Source organism: Parasteatoda tepidariorum, chromosome 4, assembly GCF_982258835.1.
Source record: "Parasteatoda tepidariorum strain Cologne lab strain chromosome 4, Ptep-v5.0, whole genome shotgun sequence".
In the NCBI taxonomy this organism is placed as follows: Eukaryota; Metazoa; Arthropoda; class Arachnida; order Araneae; family Theridiidae; genus Parasteatoda; species Parasteatoda tepidariorum.
The window spans coordinates 88,040,728-88,065,292 of NC_141758.1; the positions used below are offsets into that span (position 1 = coordinate 88,040,728).

Here is a 24,565-nt window from a genome sequence, read left to right on the forward strand (position 1 = left end):
AAAGTATCCACTAAACAAAAAAAAACATATGTATAATGCTCCTAATAAATACAATAAATCTAAGCTACATATTTTGTACATGTTAGTTATTTTTATATATTTTTTAATACATAAATATTATATTTTATGTATAAATATTTTTTTCACCAAAAAAATAATAGAATAAAATAAAAAGATTTTAAATTATGAAGTTTTTTAAAAGCTAATCAACTGTTCCAATAATAAACACATTGTTCTTCAGAAAATGAAACACTTTTCAAACACTCAATTTATGACATAAACTTAAAAAAGTAAGTGTCTCATAAAGATTTACATTTTATAATATGAATACTTATTGGACTTACAGTCAAAAAAAGCTATTATTTTACAATATTTAAAAAGAAAAAACTTGATACTCATCATGTTTTCTTAAAATTCAGAAAAATATTAATTTAAATAATATAACAAGTTAAGTATGAAAAGCTGACAGAAAAATCTATGTTTAAGTAATTAATAATAATAAGATTGAAAAGAACATACTCTTGGATTTTTGTACAAAATGGTATTTAAACAGGCCTCAGCGTAAGAATCGCTTTTATGAGCAATGCAACCTGGAGCTAGCAAAGGTCTACCAAATACCATAGCACTGCAACAAAATAATGAATCGTAAAACAATAAATCATAAAATAACAGTTATCATGATCACATAGTTTTAAATTTAAGATTATGACTAAAAAAAGGAAACGGCTTCTTTTAAAGGCTTTCTTATACAAGTTTTACAAACTGAATTCAGTATAATTTAAAAGATGTTAATACTTTTCAAAAATATTCCGTAAAACAAATATAATTACAGTCAAACCCCGCTGTAGTGAACACGGTTTATAGTGAACTCCTGGATATAGTGAACGAAATGTTCGGTCCCGTGCCTTGCTATACACGTATAATGTTATTTTTTGTGGATATAGTGAACCAAAAAAAAGAAGAAGTTGGATATAATGAACTTTTTTCTGTCTTCGACTGATTTTTCTTCATCATTTTTTTGTAATAATTTTGAAATTTCTACTTCAAAATAAATACACATACCAATATTTAAAACCATCTATAGAGAGGAATGTAGCGATAAGCATTTTTTCTTGTTTGTTTCTTCTTTTATCTCACTTTCCAATCCCTAAACAAACCAAGCAGATGTTTCCAACCCAGGCAGTTGATGTACCTGTAAGGTGTCAGTGGTATCAATATGCATTTTCTGTCAGAGGGAATGAGTAATTATTCATTATTGGTCAAAGTGTTGGACACTAATATGCGTTGATAAGGCCTTCATTTCAACTCCTTTTTGCTCTCAGTTCAGTTAAAAAAAGTCTGCAAACAAGTGTCTCAAATTTAATTATGGCGACCAGTATGCGTAAAGCGTTCTCCATTGATGATAAAATGGGCATAATCAGAAAAATTGAAAATTGATGCAATCAAGTTTAAATTTGCATGGAATATAAACCATCCAAATCTGCAGTTTGTAACATATGGAAAAATAGGCAATTAATAATTTCTGCTTATGAAAAAAATGTAGATGGCAGAAAAAAGTTGAAAAAAGCAGATCACAAGGATGTTGAAGAAGCATTACTAAAGAGGTTCACCATTCGAAGAAGCTGCAATCTTCCAGTATCTGGACAAATGTCGATGAATTTGTTAAGCGATTTTATGAGACTACTTTTATATGCTCGAATGACAGGTTTAAAAAGCGTAATAACAGAAATTCAGGAAAAATTATCTGAGAGTCAAGAAGTGTTTCCATCTGATGTTGAGGATTGCTCATCAGCTGAAAATTACAAATTTTTTTTAGTACGCAAGACGAAAAATAATGAAAAATAACAAATTTTTTGCTACTACATAATATTTTTCTGTCATTTATTTGAATAATGTGTAATAAAAGGGAGGCGTTTGGGAATCATTAGTTAAATTGCCTGAGTAACGGATATAGTGAACTCCCGGTTATAGTGAACCAAAATTTCGGTCCCTTGAAGGTTCACTATAGCAGGGTTTGAATGTATTTAAGTTTTCATGATTTACAAAAATAATTATGAAAACTCTGTAAAATAAAAGTTTAGCATTTTATAAATCAATTGTATTTTTATTTTTACTTTTTAAACTTATTTATCAGTGGTAAGATTCTTCAAATTTATATCACTATGATATGAAAACAACTATCCCATTTGGGTGATAAATTTTAAAAACAAATAAACTGACCTTACCCTACACAAAAACATTGTTTTAATAGATTATTTTATATAATATTACTTCTCCTAAAAGTTAAATAAAACATTATTTAAAATATAAATTAAAAATGCGCATTTTATATTCTAAATGAGTCATATAACATTAAAACTTGAAACATTTTGAAAATTAAAGATTTCGAAGCAAATACCTTTTACAAGCAGATAAATGTTCCATATTTACACAAACATCAAAAACATGTCCAGGAATATGAGGTAAAGATAACAGAACTTTATCCAACATAGTGTCATATGGCTGACTCAAAGGGCCAGCTAGATCTAAAATTCGATCAACTACAATCAAAGAAGCTTTGTTTGAATAAATCTAAAAATAAGAAACAAAAATTGGAATTATTATAAATAAATAAATTATAATTCCTTATCATAAAAAATACTGAATTAATTTCAAACAGAAAAATAAACAAAAGTTTTAGTATACAGAGCTGTTCTAATTTTGTTGTAAGCAACAGAACTTGTGTATAATGAATGATTTTAGATGCTAGAAATGATTTGCATTTCCTATTAGAAAAACTTTCATTAGCTAATCTATTTCATTTCATAGGACAGTTTATAGGACTTAAGTTTTAGTATACAGAGCTGTTCTAATTTTGTTGTAAGCAATAGAACTTGTGTATAATGAATGATTTTAGCTGCTAGAAATGATTTCCATTTCCTATTAGAAAAACTTTCATTAGCTAACCTATTTCATTTCATAGGACACTTTATAGGACTTAAGTTTTAGTATACAGAGCTGTTCTAATTTTGTTGTAAGCAACAGAACTTGTGTATAATGAATGATTTTAGATGCTAGAAATGATTTGCATTTCCTATTAGAAAAACTTTCATTAGCTAATCTATTTCATTTCATAGGACACTTTATAGGACTTAAGTTTTAGTATACAGAGCTGTTCTAATTTTGTTGTAAGCAATAGAACTTGTGTATAATGAATGATTTTAGCTGCTAGAAATGATTTCCATTTCCTATTAGAAAAACTTTCATTAGCTAACCTATTTCATTTCATAGGACACTTCGTCATTCTTCTTAAGCCTAGTAAAAAGCATTTCAGAACATGTTTCACCATTATTAAATCTCTTATAACTTAATTACTGCTGTGACAACAAATTCAAAAGCTAGAGGGCAGAAAATAGCAATTAACTCTTTCTGATACAGTGTGAATAGTCTTGGATTCCTCAAATCAAAGATATTGCAAACCAAAAATATTATAATAGAAATATGGGGGGCCGGGATAGCCTGGTGGGTAGGGCGCTGGGTCCATGTCCTACAGGTTGCGGGTTCGATTCTCACCGGCCGAAGACACCCGTGTAGTAAAATGGTGACTGATGCAAGTTAAATCTGTCGAGTCTCAAAGTCCTCCATGTTCCCATAAAAAATCAATACGTCTGGGGGTACTGATCCAGGAGTTTCCTTGTCTTCTGGATTGGTTCAAAATTACAAGGCTACGGAGTTGAACATTAGTAGTCGTAAACCGAAAAATTGGGTTGACTGTTCAACGACTGATTTATAAAATAAAATGTAAAATCCTCCAGTTTGAGCCTTGATGGCTCAAGGGATAAAGCGTTTGCCTTCCAATGACGTGAACCAGGGTCGGCTGTTCAACGATGGTTATAAAATAAAATAAAAATGTGGAACTTTTTGCTTCTAAGCTTCCACTGATTTCTCACAACAACTATTCTTTAAAAAATTTAGAGCTGATATGTATCTTTTTACATATAGAGCAATCAGGGTTGGCAAGTTTTTGACAATTTTTACTATCATGCCAAAAACCTCTTAGTCAAAATACAGACTTTTGCTGACACTGTATTTTTGTTTCATTTCAACTAATTAAAATTAAAGAAAAAAGTATTTCAAACCTTCAAAGCATTAAATTTTTAAAAAAAGTTTTAAAAGATATTTGAGAAAAAAATGACTTAATATTAATAAAATTATGATAATGTATTTTTGAAACTAGAAAATGAAAAGTATGCAAAACTAGTCACTTGCAATCACATGCTTCTAACCCTGGTTACTAAAAATGCCATTTTATATACAATTGTGGTTTGCATTAATGTGAGTTTTCAATTAAATAAAAGTTTTAAAATAGCATTGATACCTCAACTAGTTTCATTAGTTACAAATTTAGGTTAAATATTCCAATATTATACACAGATAACTAGGTGTATGGTAAAAGATATAGAACTTGAAGGGATATCAATAACAATATATAATCTGTATGGTACAAAAATTTTTAAACGTATTCTTAATATTTTATAAGCGCAAAATTTTGATTTATAGTTTTGTTGCACACCCTCAGGGCTTAAAGGTATAAATACCAACTTTTAATAAGTCATATAAAAATAATTATGTAAATATTTATGAGCATAATAGCAAAAATAACTTTTAATCGTAAAGGAAATATTTAATTTAATGGACCACATAAGAAACATATTGTCTGCTGTATAACATAAAGGTAAAAAAAGGTTTCCTTGACAGTTTTTATCTCAATCATGTCAAAAGCCTTTTTTTTTTTTGTCATGAGAAACCCAATCCTGAGCGCAACCATGACAGTCATAGTTGCTAATGTGTTGTCAGACTAAGATTTTCAACCAATAATTTTTTTAGTCAGAAAGGGTTAAGCAGAAAATAAAAATCCACCCATGATATTTTCATTTATGATAGAAAAATAATATGCAGATGTTTCACAAGAAAAACTTCATTATAATCACTACTTAATTTTGGATAATTTTGCTTAAATATTAAATTCGTACTTTACATAAAAAAATCAATTTGAAAAAGTCTCTAAATTTTTTAAGGACTTCGATTTCGCAACCTTACATAGGCTACAGAATATTAGAAATATGAAATTCTAAAGAAGAGATGCATTCAATAAATCACTTGTGATTTGTTAAAAATGATGCTTATTAATATTTTTAAACTTGAAAACATGAAAAAACATGAAAAATACTTACTGCTTTTCTTTTCTGTTGTTGAGAAATACATTCCAATTCAGATGCAAGTAAATAACTCAATGGTCCAAGAGAATAAAATTCACCTTTTACTTGAAATGTATCCAACAGAGAAAATATGCTAAAATCTAAACATTTTGAAGAAGAAAAAAAGATAACTATAAATAAATAAAAATGCATCATAAATATAATTTCACACAAGCAGTAAATGAATATACAGTTATGTTTAAAAACATCCTAGAAAATTCTTTAATTTTGCTAATTTATGGGGCGCGGGCATTGATTGTAAACAAACAAGCAATTGCGTGTGTCTGGGTTGCAAGGGTGTCATAGACTTAACATAGCGACGTTTAAAAATAAAATGTTTTTAACTTATATTCTGAATTTATTTAGAATATTACATATATTTTTCGAAAGATAGTGTACTAAACTTTAAATAGTGAGGCATTTTTAATTGAAAATTTCTTTTTAAATGCTGCAATTCGAGGATAGGTACGATAGGTACTCTGTCCGCCATTCGTCTGGAGGGGTGGCGGGGACTATGGTAACGAGGTATGATTATTTCAAGTAGGGGTGCGGGGTCCCTCTTTAAGACTAGTTTCGGTGGGAGAAAAGGAGACTTCTTTCTTCGATCTATTGTATTAGTCCTAGAGTTAAGAGAAATGAGCATTCGCGCCTGAAACATCGTTTAGAGCGTGTGATTCCTTTTTTTTTTAATCTTTTCTCTTTTTCAAAAGCTTCTGTTTTAGAAAAAAAATTAAAAAAATTTATATGTATGTATGGAATATGTATGGAAATTGTATAAAATTGTTTAAAGCAGCTCAATGTTTTATTAATAAATAACTAATCTATAAATTTATCATACAAAATTGGTTATTAAGAAAAAAATAAATTTGCTAATAAAAACTGTTTTTAATAAATAGTGAAAAAAAACTGTACAGGTTACAATAAAATATGAATAAGAAAACGTAATTTAAGCAAAAAAAACTTCAGATAATTTCAGATGGTTTGATGGGTGCTGATAAAAATCATTGTTGATAGTTTTAGATTTCATCCTAGTTGCGGTCACTTGCATTCAGTTTCAAAAAAAAAAAATAATAATAAATAAATAAATAAAATATTTCAAAATTAATAATCAAAACAAAGATATTTAATATTTCTCCGGCATATGTAACGTGAACTATTTTTAATTTCAGCAAAAGTTTTATCTCCTTTTAAAATCAGAGTTATTAAGTTTAAGCTCTTCACTTTTTCCAGAAAATTCAAGTAATAAAAGAAATTAACTGCTTTAAAAAATGTGCAAGTTTAGAAATTAAACCGTCTAACAATCAATGAACATTCGTAATAAATATCGTAAAATTAAAAAGTAATATTAAAAAAAACCTGTACTACCCTAAATGTCAGAATTTGTTCACTTTTTTTCCTTTGTATTTAAAAAATAGCAACTGATTGAATCGAGAGAATTATTTTAAGTAAGAAAGAAATATTCATGCGAATCTTAAAAAAGTTCTTGAATCAGATTAAATAAGTCTCCTACCGGTGGCTGAGTCAGCCAATCTGGTATACTCCCCATACAAGCTATCATCGAAGGCGAAAGAAAAGGAGACCTCTCCATCGAAGCCACCCTCCCTAAAATGCTCTCTTCTTGTTTCCATAGCACCAGACTGCCGCAGACTTTGTGGCGGACAGAGTACCTATCGTAGACAAACAGTAGTTAGTCACTTTGTTTACGTATTTCGTGTGATTTGTCAATAATCGTAAAACAAAGCCATTTCATCACACTGTAAAAAAAATTTTGACAATTATTCTAACCTACTTATGAAGCAGATATCACAGTTAATCTAATTTATTAAGATATAAACAAAAAAATTAACAATTATATATAGAATGTATCATAATTAGTGATGTGCCAATCGATTCATTTAAATGAATCGATTCTTTAGAATCAATTCACTAAAATGAACGGTTATATGAATCGATTCTTTGATTCTTTTTTTAATGGTCGTTATAATGGAAGAGTCTTTATAAAAGGTGGTCGTACAAATTAGTTTATACTATTTTAGTATTTGAATTAGTTGATCTAAGTCAGGGGCTCTCAATATTTTTCTGCCATGGAACTCTAAATAATTAACGTTCTTTCGGCGGGACACCTGATAAAAGTACTATCTCGTGTAGCCGCTGTAACCTTTCCACGGAACCATAGGGCTTTACGGAACACCAATTGGGGACTATTAATTTAGATCTTACGCTCTAGGGTGCAGAAGCAGAATATTCCAGTTAAGCGGTCAGCCGAATGTGGCTAAAAAAAGTACCAATTAGAGAAACCCTTGCAATTCTTGGCGGAACTCTAGGGTTCCATGGAACACCATTTGGGAACCACTCTTTTAGATCCTATACTCTAGGGGTCAGAAGTTGAATGTTCTACTTGGGTGGCTATAAAAGTATTATCTCGTGTAACCGTTGTAACTTTTTCACGGAACCATTGAGCTTTCCGGAACACCAATTGGGGACTATTAATTTAGATCTTAGTCTCTAGGGTGCAGAAGCAGAATATTCCAGTTAAGCGGTCAGCCGAATGTGGCTAAAAAAAGTACCAATTAGAGAAACCCTTGCAATTCTTGGCGGAACTCTAGGGTTCCATGGAACACCATTTGGGAACCACTCTTTTAGATCCTATACTCTAGGGGTCAGAAGTTGAATGTTCTACTTGGGTGGCTATAAAAGTACTATCTCGTGTAACCGCTGTAACTTTTCCACGGAACCATTGAGCTTTCCGGAACACCAATTGGGGACCATCAATTTAGATCTTGGGCTCTAGAGTGCAGAAGCAGAATATTCCAGTTAAGTGGTCAGCCGAATGTTGCTAAAAAAAGTACCAATTAGCGAAACCCTTGCAATTCTTGGCGGAACTCTAGGGTTCCATGGAACACCATTTGGGAACCACTCTTTTAGATCCTATACTCTAGGGGTCAGAAGTTGAATGTTCTACTTGGGTGGCTATAAAAGTACTATCTCGTGTAACCGCTGTAACTTTTCCACGGAACCATAGGGCTACCCGGAACACCAATTGGGAACCATTAATCTAGATCTTGGGCTCTAGGGTTCAAAAGCAGAATGTTCCACTTGGGTGGTCCAGTTGAATGTGGCTATAAAAAGTACTAACTAGTGGAACCCCTGTAATTTTAAACGGAACCCAAGGGTTCCGCGAAACACAATTTAGGAACTGCTAATCTAGGCAATGCTAATAATTTTTTTAGAATTTTAATATTTTTCTTTTTTTTTAATATTTGTTTGATTCATCAATTTTATTAAAAAATAATAATTTTTTTAAAAAAAATTGTTAATATAAAGACCAATAATGAATAATAAAGATATTCGTAAAAAATAAAACGTTAAATTCACTTATAATAATGAAAAAAATTCAAATTGTATAACGTGAAACAAAATAAAAAAAATAGTTCAATTGCGTTTTAAAACTTAAAAAAATTAAAACTTGAAAAAGTGAGAGGATATGCATTGATATTCAATAAGTTTGTCTAAAAGTATTCCTAACAAAAAAAAAAAAAAAAAAAAAAAAAAAGAAAAGGGGAAAAAAAAAAGAAAATAAATAAAATAATTAAAAATATCCCTCCCCCCAGCAGTAAAAGAATATTTACTCTAAATACTCACATTTTTCGCAATAAACAGTTTTTCAATCATTAAAAAAATAAATATTTTTTTTTTTATCTTTTCTTAAAAAAAAAATAAATAAATAAATAAAAAAAACCTGTCTTTTTTTCTGAAAAATTTTAGTTACTTGCCCCTTTTCATAACCCCCATCCCTCTGAAGGCATCTTTTAATTTTAGAAAAAAAGATAATAGCGAAAAGAATCGATTCGTTTCTCAAAACAGTTCTTTTAATGTTAAAAGATATAAAACCGCTCAAATGAATCATTTAAACAGTTCAGTGAATCGAATGCAATGTTAAAGTATAGGAAAACGACTCAAAAGAACTGATTGGAAATCCAAATCAACTCTTTGAGCCGATATCAATGTTAAGAGATACGAAACGACTCAAATGAATCGTTTAGAAGTTCAATTCAACTCTTTGAGCCGATTTCAATGTTAAGGGATAGGAAACAGTTCAAAAGAATCGATTCATTTGGCTTTATGATTCTTTTAATGCTAAGAGATAGGCAAACAGTTCATTGAGTCGTTTATTCGACTCTTGATTCTTTTTCTCGCATTCGGCTCATTTTTAACCAATCAGAGGATCGTTCATTCGATTCTCGACTCTTTTTGTCTCATTCAACTCATTTTCAACCAATCAGAGATTTGCATTCATACGTAAGTTCATTACCCAATCAGCGCAACGGTTTCATTTTCTATGGCTCTCGCTCCTTGGCATAGAATAAACGATAACATAAAACTCTGCTTTACTTCATATTTACTGAAATTTATAAATCGAAAATTAAACATATGAATGAAAAAATTCGCTCTTTAATATTAATAGACTGAAAAGTAATATCTGAACTTTACAGCATTAATATCTTTTTTATTTGAAAGGAAGAACCGAAACTGGAGAAGACAGCTTTTTAGTTGTTGTTGCCATTTTTAAATTGTTGTTTATCAATAGAATTTATTAATTTCGTAGAAGAAAAGAAAAAAAAGAGAGAGTGATGCATACAGTACGTATTGCATTAATAGCATTATCAATTCCCTTCATCCTTCAAGTTCCTCCGGAAACCGGTTGTGCGCTAACGTTGACATCGGGGTCATTCTCATCGGATGCGATTTTTCCGCTTACGAAAACTCTCACACATACGAGTACCTTATTGGTTAGTTGTTCGCATGTAAATATTTTCAACCAATCAGATTGTCATTCGCACGATACTCGAGTGAGAATGGACCTGTGTCTGTTCGACTGAGATAGGATTTTATCAAGCTCCAATTGTATAAACGAAATGCTGTATCAAATGCATATGCGGATGTTTAGTAAGTATAAGTACTAACTCTGAATAAGCTTATAAAGTGTAGAGTACAAAATATTGTAAAAAAAAAAAGAATCGATTCTTTTTCAAAAACGAACTTGATGAATCGATTCACAAAAAAGAGTTGATTGAAATATCGATTCGTTCGTTTTTCGCACATCACTAATCATAATAAACAACATCTGCAAAATGAAACAGAACTTACTCACCACTCATAAAAAAATTGAATTTTTTTAATATTAAAGACTGTTATAATTTAGCCAAAACTTACTATAAAGTTCATAAGAACTCTATTCTACACGAAAATCGACCGTTAGTACTTCAAAAATTTAAGGAAAGTATAAAATTTGCTAATTTATTACAAAATGATATCAAAATCCCATAGATTTGCTACCTTACATTAGGGTAGTGTATAGCGTGAGGATGCCTGTGAATCCTCAGGAAACAGGATGACCCTTCCAGGCATGTTTTCAAGCATGCGCAGTATACTAATCATAATGAGTAACGCCTCCTCCCTGTCTTTCTTACAGACGTCTACAGAACAGAAAATGGCGCGCTCATTTCCAGAATCAAAGCTCATTTCAAATCAAAGCTTATCAAGAAATAATAAAAGATTATTAAAAGGGTATGTAATTATATTTTATTCGAAGTATTGATTTTCTGCCTTTTCATTAGAAATATGTATTTCCTTAATTGTTGAATGATCATCTTTTTTAATTAATTAATGAACGTTGAATAAATAAAAAGCTTTGCAAGAATCTATGTTCAGTTTCTTTCCTATTTTCTTTATTTGATGTTAAATGTACAATGTAATGACTGGTGATTAAGACATTAAAATGTAAAAATCCGAATAAATTATTTATAGTTTGTAAGTGCAAATATATTTATACAATCCTTAGTATTTAACGATCATTCAATGTAAAGAAAAGGCAGCATTTCATGTATTGAATAAAATATATTTACTGCTCATAATAAGATCTCTTTTGTTCACTCGTTTTTCATTGACTCAAGAGTCTTCACATGATTATTTAATAAAAAATACAAAAGAAATATTTCATAATCATAACAAAATGTGACCCAAGCATACTCGTGATACAATTGGTGTGACTAATATAAAGCATGTTTCCTTAATTAGACTAAGCAATAATGTAAAATTTGAGGCACTTATTTATTGAGTGTAGGTAAATTTTCCGTCATATTTGAGGGGAGTATGAGTTCATGACAAAGTAATGAATTTAAAAAGTTAGGGCCAATATTTTTAACTTCAGTGCGAAATAGAATAGACTTGATTAAAATCATCGACAAAATAAGGAAATTTTTGCATTAAATTGACTAACATAATTCGAATTAATTAGCACATAATTTTTGTATTCTTTTCCCAAACTCAATGTATTTAATTACAAATTTACACAAATCATTTTAAAAATTTCTTATATTTCAATAACGCCTCTGTAGATGGCACCACCACTATCTTTCTATCTAAACTTTTTTTTAACTGATGCTTCCCTTCCCTTCACCAACCTTTTGAGAAAGGATACGCATGAACGAAAAACTTACAAAATAGGCTGTTTACTCGACAGCTGGTAGCAATAAATTATGAAAGATAAGATGATTGAGAGGATCCTAAATATTTCAGATTAGAGTTAAAAAAATTAAACTTATAAGCATTCAAAAATGAAAAGTATTTAGGTGCACCTAAAAAAAGCAATCACAGGACGTAGCATAAATAATTTATGTAGTTTCATTATAAATATGTTTTGTGATAAAAATTGTTTAAGATTTTTGCCCTATTGTTCAAGTAAACAGCTGAGTTTGAAAATTGAAATGAAATACATGAACAGTAAGAATAATTAATAAGTTCGAAAATAGGTACAACAGTTACAGTTGAAATATCAATATTAAGTTTTATTGTGATAATAATGTTATTCGACTAACACATTTATTCTTTAAACTAGATTGTATTTAATAATTATTTGCATTTTTTTCCACGTTTTATTCATTAAAAGTGATTAATTCTTACACAGTTGAAAATTCAAATGTAACGTAATCTTTAAAAAAAAAAATTCCAATACAAATTTTACAATTTGTTTTCAACTTCAGAAATTCCATTTCCATCCATCTGTACACATGCCACATTTATATCAAAAATAATTTTTCCATTAAGTTTTGTTTTACTGATCAAAAAAAATTCCTACTGTCCATATTTTCTTGCTTCTCAATTACATTCATTATTTTAAAGTTTTGATGTGAAAAAATTCAAAATTGATATACTTTTCTAACAGGTATTTTTGTAATGGAAATGTTTACATCCTGGCTTAAAGACTGAGAATTAATATTATTTGATTATGTTTTAGACTTAGGTGCGCCCCCCCCCCACACAGCAAAAATTATAAATGCACTCAATCTTAGACTAAACACAATTTTTTGAAAAATATATTATATGAGACAAGAACATTGTGAAGAGATAATCGGGAATTTATAGTCATTCATTTTATTTTTAATTTATAATCATTCATTTTATTCTAATTTATAAAAATTTATAGATTTTAATTTAAATTATTTTTATATGAATTAGCAAAGAATTAATAATCGCGATGAAAAGGCGAAATTTAGAAAAGTACATTGTTACTGAGTAACAACATTGAATTCATCTATAGTAGAGTGCACTACCATTCTGAATGAAGGGCTACGTTCCAAGTATTTGAATAGATTAGATATAATTTTAATGTAAACATAAGTGTTTTACACACAGCTCTTTTCATCAGTCACTAAGTGATAAATTTCTATTAAATTAAATTCTTTTAAATAATTATAATTCTTTTTTATTATCTTAATTCATTCAACTAATTCTTTCTTTTTTATCAGTTAGCTTTGTAATATATTTGCATAAAATTAAATTCTCTTAAGCATTAACAACTGAAGAAAACCAAAATAATACTCTCATAAATAAAAATATTTCCTTTTTATCAAAAATAAATGAATAAATAGATAGATTTATCGAAAAATATAAAGATGGGGAAAAAGTGACGGTTTTATATCACATCAAGTAACATAAAAGTATAATTTAAAATCAATTAACTGTAATGTTCTTGAATGAAAGTAAAAAATAAAGAGATAAATATTTTTTGAGAACATAACTGCAAAGTAAATATTTTAAGTAAGGAAATCGTATGGGGTAATTTAAATTTTAAAATAAAATTTTTAAAAAAAAAACACGCATAATTGCTCAAAATAAGATTTAATATTAATTTAGGATTAAGTTCTATATATTCTTAACCTTAGAACGTTGCTAATTAGTGAATTATAAGAGATTTCATGAATATTAAATCATAAAAGTTTTTTCTTCTTATTTTTTTAAACTACCAAAAATTAGAAATTAAGCTCAAAAAATTAAAAACGCATTAAATCCTACAGTCGAATTTTGCGTTTTGTAATAATGTTATTGTATTGAAAAAATCAAAAAAAGGGAAATAATGGCTATTTTAGAAGAAAAAAAAAAGATTGTAAAATAACATGCTGGATGGACGATGAAATCGGCAGTAGTAAAACACATCAAAATTAATGATTAAATTGCCTCGAAAGTTGCAAGTCGTTTTATTGCCGGATTAAAAATAACAGGATTTTTGAAACCCTGTGGAGAAGCCTAGCAATAACAGTTGAAAGAACAATAAAAAATCTCTTAGATTTTTGATGAATTTGGCACAAATCAAGTGCATATTCGCGATTTAGTGTCGTGTTAATATATATTAAAAGTATGGTATTTTCAAAACCATGAGAAAATGCGTATTGCCGAAAACAAGCAATGGAAAAATAGCCTGTTTTTACGATAAGACTGACATAAATAACGTACTTCAAAAGAGATTATTACTTGCCCGATTTGAAAGTCTCGAGCCGTTATAATATTGCATTTAAGAGATCGGACAAGAAACATTTGGAAATCCGACTCAGGAGGGTGGGGTAGCTCTTGAAAATGTTACTTCCGATAAAACGCGATCGAAAATAACTTGAATTAACTTTGAAATGGACTGAAATAAAGAGCTTTAAAAGCATTACTAAAATTCGAAATTCACGCATTAATTCTGCCGAGGTAAAATTATCGGGATTTTAAAAACTATGAAAATTTGTAGTAGAAAACAACGAAAAGAGCTATAAAAAAACTACAATGATTTAGATTTGGCGCGTTCAAAGACTCATTTGCAATTTAAAATTCCTAATCTTTTTTTCTTCCTTATTTTTTTCTTCCTTTTTTTGTGAAAAAAATGTATAGTTTTTATTTTATTCATGTTTTTATTTTATTTATATGTTTAAGAAAGACCGCAGGCCGTTGAAGGCTCATCAATATAGATGAAATTTATTAATTCTGGAATCGTGCGTCCTTTAAACCTCGTGTATTCTCCCCCCCCCCCGCACCGCGGTGGTAGATGAGGTGTTATTAGTTAAAATAATTAGTATTTAAGAACATTTGTTATTTTATTTCATTTACTGAAGTGTGTATTTGCATAAAACAAAAACGGTGGTTTATTTTTTTAAAGATTTGACAGCTGCAAAGAAAATGCCATTTAGAATGCTTTTGAACATACAAAAGCATTTCATGTACTTTTATTTCTTCTTCTTTTTTAAATTCTCTTTGGCGCCTGGGGTCCCAGGCAATCAGGGGGGGGGGGGGGGATTAGCTCTTGAAAATTTGAGTTCCAATTAATTGTATTAAAACAAAAATCTACGAAGAAACACATTGCCTTGTAAATCTTTTAAAATAAATATATTATACTGAATAAATAGTATATATTTTTTTCTTTTTTCAAATTGTGATACTCAAAAAGTGACCGGAAACCAAATTCTCTACATTTCAATGAGGTGTTTAGGCACTCAACTTTCATTTCCTTTTCAATTTGCTCCCCTCTTTTCCTTTGATTGTTCGCACTTCCAAAAACATCATGAAGTCCCAGGGGCGCCCTTGGGCAAGTAAAAGGAACACGGACCATAAATTTTACTAGTCTAAAAGGCTATTTATAGAAAAGCGTGTCTAATTAAAAGAGTTTTATTCGATTGGTTTCTGTTAGTTGATTTAAGACTGTTGGCATCGTTTTTAGCTATAATCTACATCCATGTTAGTTTATGGGAGAAGTAATTTTCACTTTTTCTCAAAAACTTATTACCGTCTGACATCTTAATATACGTATCATATTAAAAGATCTCATTAAAACTTAATCACCTAATGTTTCAAATTATTTTAAATTGTTATTATAAATTTTTAGAGCAATATCCATGATGTGTTTATGAAGTTATTTTTTTAGCTATTCATGAACTTGAAAAAAGAAACATAAATACATAATTGATTTCTGTTGCCTACAATAAGAAAAAAAAAAAAAACTTCTGTGACTGAAAATTACCACATGAGCACTTAGGGTGCCTTGGGTGAAGTAACTTTGGGATATCTAATTTATAGTTTTAAAATCAACTAAAATACATTCAATTCTAAAGCATAGCAAATTTTTTTGATATCAAATATAGACAAAAATTTTAAAAACATCTCTAGAGATTTCTGATAGAAATTATTTGTGAAAAACATTTTTAGAAGGGGAATAAAAAAAATCTGAAATCAATTCTTTAGCTATACTATATAGAAATTTCTAGCTAGAACTTATAATAGTCTAGCTATATTAAGTTCTAGTTATAACAGTTATAACACAGATTCGCTGATTATTATAAAAAATGGGGACTTTAATGAGATATTTAATTCTTTTGCAGTTTTATTTTATGTATTTTTATGAAATATTTTCTTTAACATTTCTTGCAACGTAAATCATTTTAACGATAAATTTTACAATATAATAATTACTTATTTTAGTTTGGGCATTTTAATTTATCGCTTTAGTTATGTTCTAATATATTAAATGACATTAAAAATATTAAATAATGCATGAGATAATTTTAAACTATTTTGTAATAATATATTGATCAATATTTTACTTTATTCTAAATTTAATATTTGTTTTAGTTTAATTTTTATGAAATTTATTTTGCTTATAAAGTTTACTTTAGCTATAGAACGAATAGTTCAAAATTCCCAATCATGTATAAAAAAAAAACTACTCTTGACGTTTACTTATTCACACTTTTTGCTTCGCTATATAGGGGCTATCTGAAGACACTAGATACATTTTTCGATCTAGTTTTTCATGCTTAATTGCATGAGATAAAATTTAAGTGTGTGGCATAATTGGTTTTAAAGCTGTAAGAAGTTTCTTTTAAATAAATATACTTTATTAAAAAAACGCATTTTAAATATTAGTCCATAATAGAATTAAAATAATAGAATAATAGAATTTAAATAATAGAATTAAATATTAGAATTTAATAGAATTTAATATTAGTCCATTATTTAATATTAATTAATTTAATATTAGTCCATTTAATATTAGTCCATAATAGAATTTAAATATTAGTCCATTAGAATAAGCAAGAAAAAATGCATTGGGAACAATATTTATAATTAAATACGATTAGGAATAAGCAATGTAAAATGCATGAATAAAAACTTAAAACCCTCTATTCGATTCCTGTTACATATCTCATTCTATTCAACACACATAGGAGGGGACATCCTTTTTTTTTCTTAGAAAACTGTTAGTTTATTTTAAGTATTTATGCATATACGTATGCATACGCATTCATATTTGTATATCTATACACATGTATACATATTTATGGATACGTAATATGTTTACGAACGTAATATGTATACGTATGTATATTTATATATAAATGTGTTTATAAAACTTAAAGTAGACAAACAGTTTTCTAGAAACAAAAAGTGTGTAAAAATTTCTTAAAAAAAAAAGGTCGATAGATAATGCCCTTTTACAATTAATATTTTCGGAGATATCAATAGTTCCTTCTCAATGTAAATATTTTTTAACTTTTAAATAACTATTTTTTAAAATAATTTAAAATCAAAGATCAGGAACAGATAAATTCTAAAAAAGAAAAAGCGAAACGAATGACGCTAACCGTTACCAAAAACTCTAATTAAATAGCATTACATAAGCTGAAACGTAATTTGCCTTTTTCAGGCAGACACTGCAATTGTCTATCCATCGACGTTGATCATTTATGTTTTGACGTATAATGCGGTTTTCGGAATTTTATGTTATGCAATATTTAATTTAATTATGAGCATACGATTATTTTAAGAAATTTCATATTTAAAATTTTTTATACTATTTAATTTTTTAATATTTTAGAATTTATACAAGCAGAAATTCAAATTTGAACCATTCGAATTCGTGGCTTCAAAAATTCATCATTTTACAGCTAATATTTTCACGTTCAAAGCAAATAAAAAAATTAATTTAGAGTTAAAATAACTCTTATAAAACTTATTTCCGCATCAATAACACTTTCAGAATATTCCTGATATATTTCACTAAAATGGGCAAATTTTCCTATTTTACTATACCCTTGTTTCTCTACGGGGGCGGTGGGAGTATGCTGAGGGGCAGGGAACTTATTTTGGGCAGTAGGGGGGTGTTGGATATGTTATGGGCGGTAGGGGGGCAATGAGCATGGTTAGTCATTCAAATTTAGTTTTAAAACTCCCAAATAAAATTATTAAATTAAGATAAATTTAATAAGTAAAATAAATCTTAAATTAATATTAAATGAAAAAATAAGAATATTCGATACATCATTTGCACCAGCAATAAGACGAACTTGTACGACACCTTTTCTCCGTTTCGAAACAGTATTGCACAGCGCATGAGTCATTTATTTTTGCCTCTGACTTTTTCAAACCATTTGGCGTATGGTTCTAACTCATTTAAGCCGTTTGGCGAAAATTTGATTCATAAATTTCTTATTTCTGGGAACGGCTTATTTATTTTGAATAAATTTTTTTTTTTTTTTTTTACTATCGAGCAATTTTATTTTCATCAAATTTAGACTGGCACAGACCTTCGAGAGTTACATATTCATTAGATCTATTTTTAGATTTTAGTGCGGGGTTATGACTACTGTGTTCTGAACTATTGGACGGATAGGCGTCAATTTGATATTCATATTCGCTTAATAACTTTAAATCGAAAGTGCTATGCTGTTTAGTTTTTTTTTTAGAGTAAAATCATTATTAGAACGAGAGGAAATTATTATTATTTTTTTAAAATTCGAGTGTATTCCATTTTTGCTTTATTATGATCCTCAAAAATATTAGGGGGGTTATTAATTCACAATTAAGATTTTGGCAGACAGCTGCCGTTACTGTTATCGGATTTTCTAAGACTGTCTCCTATAGCTCTGACTCATTCAAGCCATTTGGCGAAATTGAAGTGCATGCTCTTTTAGTAAGAATGTTTGATTTGATCAGTATTTCTTATGATCGTTTTCATTCACTCTTTTCAGTTTTTTCCCAGGTTTCAATTCGATTTCATTATTTCTTTGGCCAGGTACGTGAGTGAATTAGTTTTTCATAGTATATTATTCATTAATTTTAAGAAATAGTTATTTTTTTTTTCATCGTTTGCATTTTGTTGCCGCCAACAATGTCCTTTAACAAAAAGAAGTGTCGTCAATACAATGCCACTTACTGGAAGTTTGGATTTGTTTAATCACCGTCGAACTCTCAACTACCTATGTGTTTACTTTGTAACAAAGTTTTATCGAATGAGGCCATGAAACCCTCTCGTTTGCAGGAGCATTTGCAAAAAATTCACCCTGACAAACAGAATAAAGACTTGTCATTTTTAAAGAACATCAAGGACAAGTTTCGGAAGGCACCTTCGGTCTCGCTTACTAGCAGGGTTGGGTTTTTGCCGTCAAAAACTGGTTTTTGACATGACAGTGGTAAAAACCGTGTTTTTACCGGTAAAAACTGTCAAAAACCTACTGTTTTCTTTTATTTATGGCATATGGTGGACAATATATTATTTTCACATAATTGCCTTTATAAATTAATGTTGTAAATGATTGCTATTGATTTTGCAATTACATACACGTATTCTTATGGAAGGATATACATTCATACAGAAATATTGTAATATACTTATTGAAAATAATGATACTTACTTTTATCATTATAGCTTGATTTGCAAAGGATTCAAAATTTTGCACTTCTTAATTGTTAGAAATAAACAAACAAACAAAAAAGCTTGGAACTATTAATAAATTCAGGAACTAAAATGAAGAATTTAAAATTTGGCATTTCTTAAATATTAGAAATAAGCTAAACAAAACTTCTAACTACTAACAAACTCTATGTCAAGAATTACTGCTATTTTGTCAAGTTAAAAGCTTTTATTCAGTTGAAAAAGCACATTAAACAAAACTTAATTACAAACAAAATTACATGTTCAGTAGTCGGGGTCACTGTGCCGAAGCATACGATAGCAAGTGACTAATTTTGCACATTTTTCATTGCCCAGTCGATTTCTGAGTTTAGTATGAATGAATCTGAAATTCAAGAATAATGAGGATTCGAGATCATTGAGGATAATGATAACAAAAGGTTAGTGCAATGTTGCAAGGAAACTCTAAAAGGATTTCCCAGGCTTTTTCATGTCTCATTTCTGTGTAAAATATTGAAAACAAAAATGATAAGAAAAGTTTTTTTTTGATGAGGCTTTCTTTTTATATGTACATGTGTTTCTCACAGCAAGATTTTATGAATGAAAGTAATCAATCTTGACATTCTTCAGTAACGTAATATGCCAAACAAAATGATGCTTGGAAATGTTGAAAAGTTTGATTAGTATCCTAATATTTTACTTCAAATAGTATGTTTTGATATAATCATGTTGGGGAAAATGCAGAAATCTGTTCTTAAATATCTTTTAGCAACTTTGTTTTAAATTTTATTGCCAAAAAAATGAATTAATTTTAAATTATAAGCAGTTAAACCCAAATAAAAATACAGTTTTATCCAAACTATGGGTTTTTGACAGAGGGGTTTTTGACATGACGGTAAAAACCATGGTAATAACCGGTAAAAACCGTCATGTGTCAAAAACTTGCCAACCCTGCTTACTAGTAACCTCGTCCCAAAAATGCGACGATGGTCTGATAGCCTCTTATAATATATCAAAATTAATTGCCAAATCTGGCCAAGGCTCATACCATAGGCGAAGAGTTGATACTTCCATCTATTAAGGAAGTCTTAGAAACAGTTTTACATCATCCAGCCGCATCTAATGTAATAAAAAATATCCCATTAAGCAACGATACAGTGCGGCGACGAATTGATGAGATGGCGGAAGACATTGAGGATTCCTTATGCAAACTTTTGATATCGAATGAATTTTCCCTGCAAGTTGATGAATCAACTTTGCCAAGTAATGAGGCTTTATTGTTGGCGTATGTCCGGTTTGTTGAGGAAGGAGAATTTTTTCTAGATAGGCTCTTTGCACGAAGCTTGATTATAGATACCAAAGGAGAATCTATTTTTAACACTGTCAAAGATTATTTTAAAGAGAAAAACATTACTTTTACGAATATTATGTCTGTTGCCACTGATGGAGCTCCAGCAATGGTGGGTCGACATGGTGGGTTTATCGCCTTTTTGAAGAGGGAGGTACCATATATTTTAGCTGTTCACTGCGTGATTCACAGACAGCATTTAGTTGGAAAAAATCTCAGTGACCGCTTGCATCAGTCACTGCAATACGTTATCTCTGCTGTGAACAAAATTCGCAGTAATGCTCTTAACGATCGATTATTCAGACAGCTATGACCTGTCTCAATAGGTTTTGAAATCTTTTCGACTCTGTGCTTGAGTTCCTGGAAGACAAAGATGTAGCTCTGAGAGACAGATTGCTAGAATTTAAGATAGACGTTGCCTACATGACGGATTTATTTGCAAAATTTAATGGTGTTAATTTAAAATTTCAAGGCAACGAACTCAATTTGATCACTTCAAAATCAGTTATTTCTGCCTTTCTAAAAAAACTCATTTTGTGGAAGCAGAATTTTGGTAGGAATGAGTTTAGCCAATTTCCGATCTTATCGGATCTTAAAAAGAATGGTGAAATTTCCTCTGGTGATATACAGGAATATTGTCAACATCTTGAGTCTTTTTACATGGGCTTTTCTAATCGTTTTAAAGATGTGTTGACCCTGGAAGTCCCTCAATGGGTTATGAACCCTTACGTGAATATTGAAGCAGCAGAGGTTATTCATATTCAGGAGGAATTGGTCGAACTTTCAACTTATGAAACTTTGAAAGCTAGCTTCCAGAATGGTGATCGTCTCACAGAATTTTGGCTTCAAGATAATAGGACTGGGCTATAAATCGATATATCGCGACATATCGATTTAACGTCTATATCGGCAAACCGATACAGCAACTTTCATTCCAAGCGATGCATCAGAAATCTGATTTAAGCCGTCGAGTGAAGAAGACGATATAACGATATAGCGATACACGCAAGGACTTTCTCTTACGTTCCGATGCCAACTCGCGCTGTGGAAGACGATATTGTTTCGTTATGTTGAGACGGCCTTGACTGATGAGCGGTAGAATCAGAATCACTTTTGAGACCTTATATCGTTATATCACATGTTCGTTTTCGCACCTTCGCGATTTGAAATCGTTTCTTGTAGATTATTTTCAATGGGATTAACTTCGTGATCGCCGTCGTAACCTTGTTCTGAACGCAATCTATTATTGAAAAGAATTTATAAAGAAAAGTTTCTTCATTAATTAGGTAAGTTTTTTATTTATTTTCTAACAAAACTTTTTTTAAATGTGAAAATTATCGGAAATCTAATTTAAGGCATCCATAAGGAATTAAATTACAAAGTAAATACATTTGTTAGGTTATTTTTTTACTTTCTTTTAATTTATTAAAAACCTTTCAGATAAAACTTCTAATAATTTAATGGGCTTCTATTACTGATTTTAAATTTATAAATCTTGAGTTGTTTTTATTTTTAGAAATAAAGTTAAAACAAAACTTATTTTTTGGACATAAGTCAATAAACTTTATTTGTTCAAAAGAATTTGAAAAGTTTGCGAATTTTATTCATTTCTTTTTTTTTTTTTTATCAATTACTACTTCGTTTTATTAGAGAGTAAAATCATTATTTTTTTTTAATTTTCGTTTTATATTATTAGTTAATTAGCTAAATATATTACCGAATATCACAATTCTTTTGTTTTTATTTTTAAGAATTTAATTAAGAAACTTTGCCTTACTTTGTTTTTCGTTCATAATTCGGTAATTATTTAATTTAATTTAATTATTTATATGAAATAATAATAAAAATAGTGTTTAAGAAGCATTTTTTTTCTAAAATTTATTTAGCTCTTTGTTTTAAGCATACAAATAATTTTTTAACGAACTTATTTTTTAAATTTTGTTCCTATGCTGTTAGGTAAATATATTGATAAATTTCACTTTTATTTATTTTTTTATTTTTAAACTAAGAAATCTTTTGTTATTTGCGTGATCATTTTTAGAAAATATAACAAAACTTGTGTTTACTTCTTCATTAAGAATTTGAACATTACGATCGAACTTAATAATTCTGTAATTATTTACGCATAATAGTACAAGCAAATATTGATTTGTTAAAAAAAGTTTTTTTTTTTAAAAAAAAAAATTATTTTTAACACTTTGTTTTAAGTGTATAATGAATTTCTTAACAAACTTTTTTTTTAATTTTTTAAATTTTCTTTCAATAATTTCAGCTAGATATCTTTATAAAATTCCCTTTTTATTTTTAAACTGAGAAATCTTTCAGAGAACGAAAATTTTAAGAAATTATTACAAATCTTATGTTTACTTTTTAGTTTAAAATTCGAACATTTTTAATTTTAAACTTCGGCTTTTAGTCAATCTAACTTTTATTTTAATTAAAATATATTTTGAAATTTTAAAATCAGCTTTAGTTTAATAACAATATTTTTCTTCATTAAGGGTGTTTTAGGGGTTAACTTAAATTAAGACTGCTTATACCTTATAAACGATAAAGAAGTGCAAATATTTCATTCTGTATCTACACACATTTTTTCAATAAATATTTTAAGTAAGATTTGTACATCTTAGTCAATTTATTTAATATCTTTCTTTAGCAAAACATATATATTTTCAAATTTATTAATTGATTTAAATCAATATGCGTATGAAGTCTTGATAGAAATCTGACTTTCTGTGCCTTAAAGTAAATGAAATTCAAAAATACTATATCGCGATACATCGCTATATCGCGATGCAAAACTGACGATATATCACGATATATAATTTCTAATATCGCCCAGTCCTACAAGATAACATAAGTCGTCTCTACCCTGGACTGTGCTGTGACGGATCTAGTCACAAAAAAGAGAAATCGACTCGAAATCGTGCAACGAGGGGACTTGCGTCTTCACCTCACTGAAAATATTGAACCGAATGTTAAGAAACTAGCTCTGAACCATCAAGCAAAATCATCCCACTGACATAGTTACTTGATTGCTTGGTTGATACCACGTTTCAGTGTAAAAAATTATTTTTGATGTTTTTTTAATTATCTAATTAAGTTTAAATAACTCTTTTTAGCATAGATTTCTTTGTTTGTTTTCTCATTACCGTATTTATTTTGATTATAATAAATAGATTACCTGTCGGGAGAAAAGTATCGAGTTAACGTTCACACTATTTTTTTTTTAAAAACCAAACAATGTTAACGCGTAAGAATATTGCTTAAAAATGTTACCTCTTATAATTCAGCTCACCCTATGCTCCAAATAACTGAATTTTCACAAAAGGGGCGTTTAAACTTTTTTTTTGCTCCTTATGGGGGCGGCAGCGTTAAAAAGGTTGAGAACCTATGTACTATACCATAGTTTATTGCTTTTGACATGAAGAAGAGTTAGATATTCCTCTATGGGCTGTCACGCCACTGAGTTCAGTTTTTAGTACATCGTGTAACATATCATGTAAACAAGAAAAAGAAAAAAAACCGAGAGCAATATTATTTTTTACCAGATAACGGCTTAATTGCGAGGACATTATGGTCATGGATATAGATCCATAATGTTCGTTGCGACTCAGTCTTCATATTTCCCTTCTACAAAACAAGCATGAATTTAATGATGGAGCCTAAGTGGAGTAATAGTTATTTAAAAAAGCAGTTAATAAGTAAAATTATATGCAATTTTTTAAGTAATAGTAATTATTGAAAAATAATAGAGTAATAGTTAATCACAATTTAATTAAAAAGCAATAGTTAGTAGTTATTTAAAATTTTTATAGAAATATTTCAGGTTGTCAGGAAAAAAGGAGAATGTAATACATTATAAAACATCCCTTTCTGTGACCTTGCTTTTTATTGATCATAAAATGAAAATAGTGGAGATAATGATCATGAGAGTAATAATTTTCTCGCTTTTTCGCTGCATTAATTTGAATTTAT

The 24,565-nt window shown here is 29.1% G+C and overlaps 1 protein-coding gene across 4 annotated transcripts in view; it reads right to left on the reverse strand.

The window, feature by feature from the left end:
* Positions 1 to 24,345, reverse strand: part of LOC107454112 (sec1 family domain-containing protein 2) — a 36,014-nt gene extending 11,669 nt beyond the window's left edge. For 2 of the 4 annotated variants that reach the window (XM_087161570.1, XM_087161569.1), the window contains exons 1-5: positions 24,136 to 24,274; positions 6,748 to 6,904; positions 5,214 to 5,338; positions 2,399 to 2,571; positions 520 to 625 (exon numbers count right to left, since the gene is read on the reverse strand). In XM_087161570.1, coding sequence (XP_087017696.1) covers positions 520 to 625; positions 2,399 to 2,571; positions 5,214 to 5,338; positions 6,748 to 6,904; positions 24,136 to 24,171 — 597 coding nt within the window. In that variant the 5' untranslated portion in view covers positions 24,172 to 24,274. Of the gene's footprint in view, positions 1 to 519; positions 626 to 2,398; positions 2,572 to 5,213; positions 5,339 to 6,747; positions 6,905 to 10,389; positions 13,023 to 24,135 lie in introns of those variants that run through there. The other 2 variants (XM_087161571.1, XM_087161572.1) reach the window with 2 other exon arrangements.
* Positions 24,346 to 24,565: the final 220 nt, after the last annotated feature.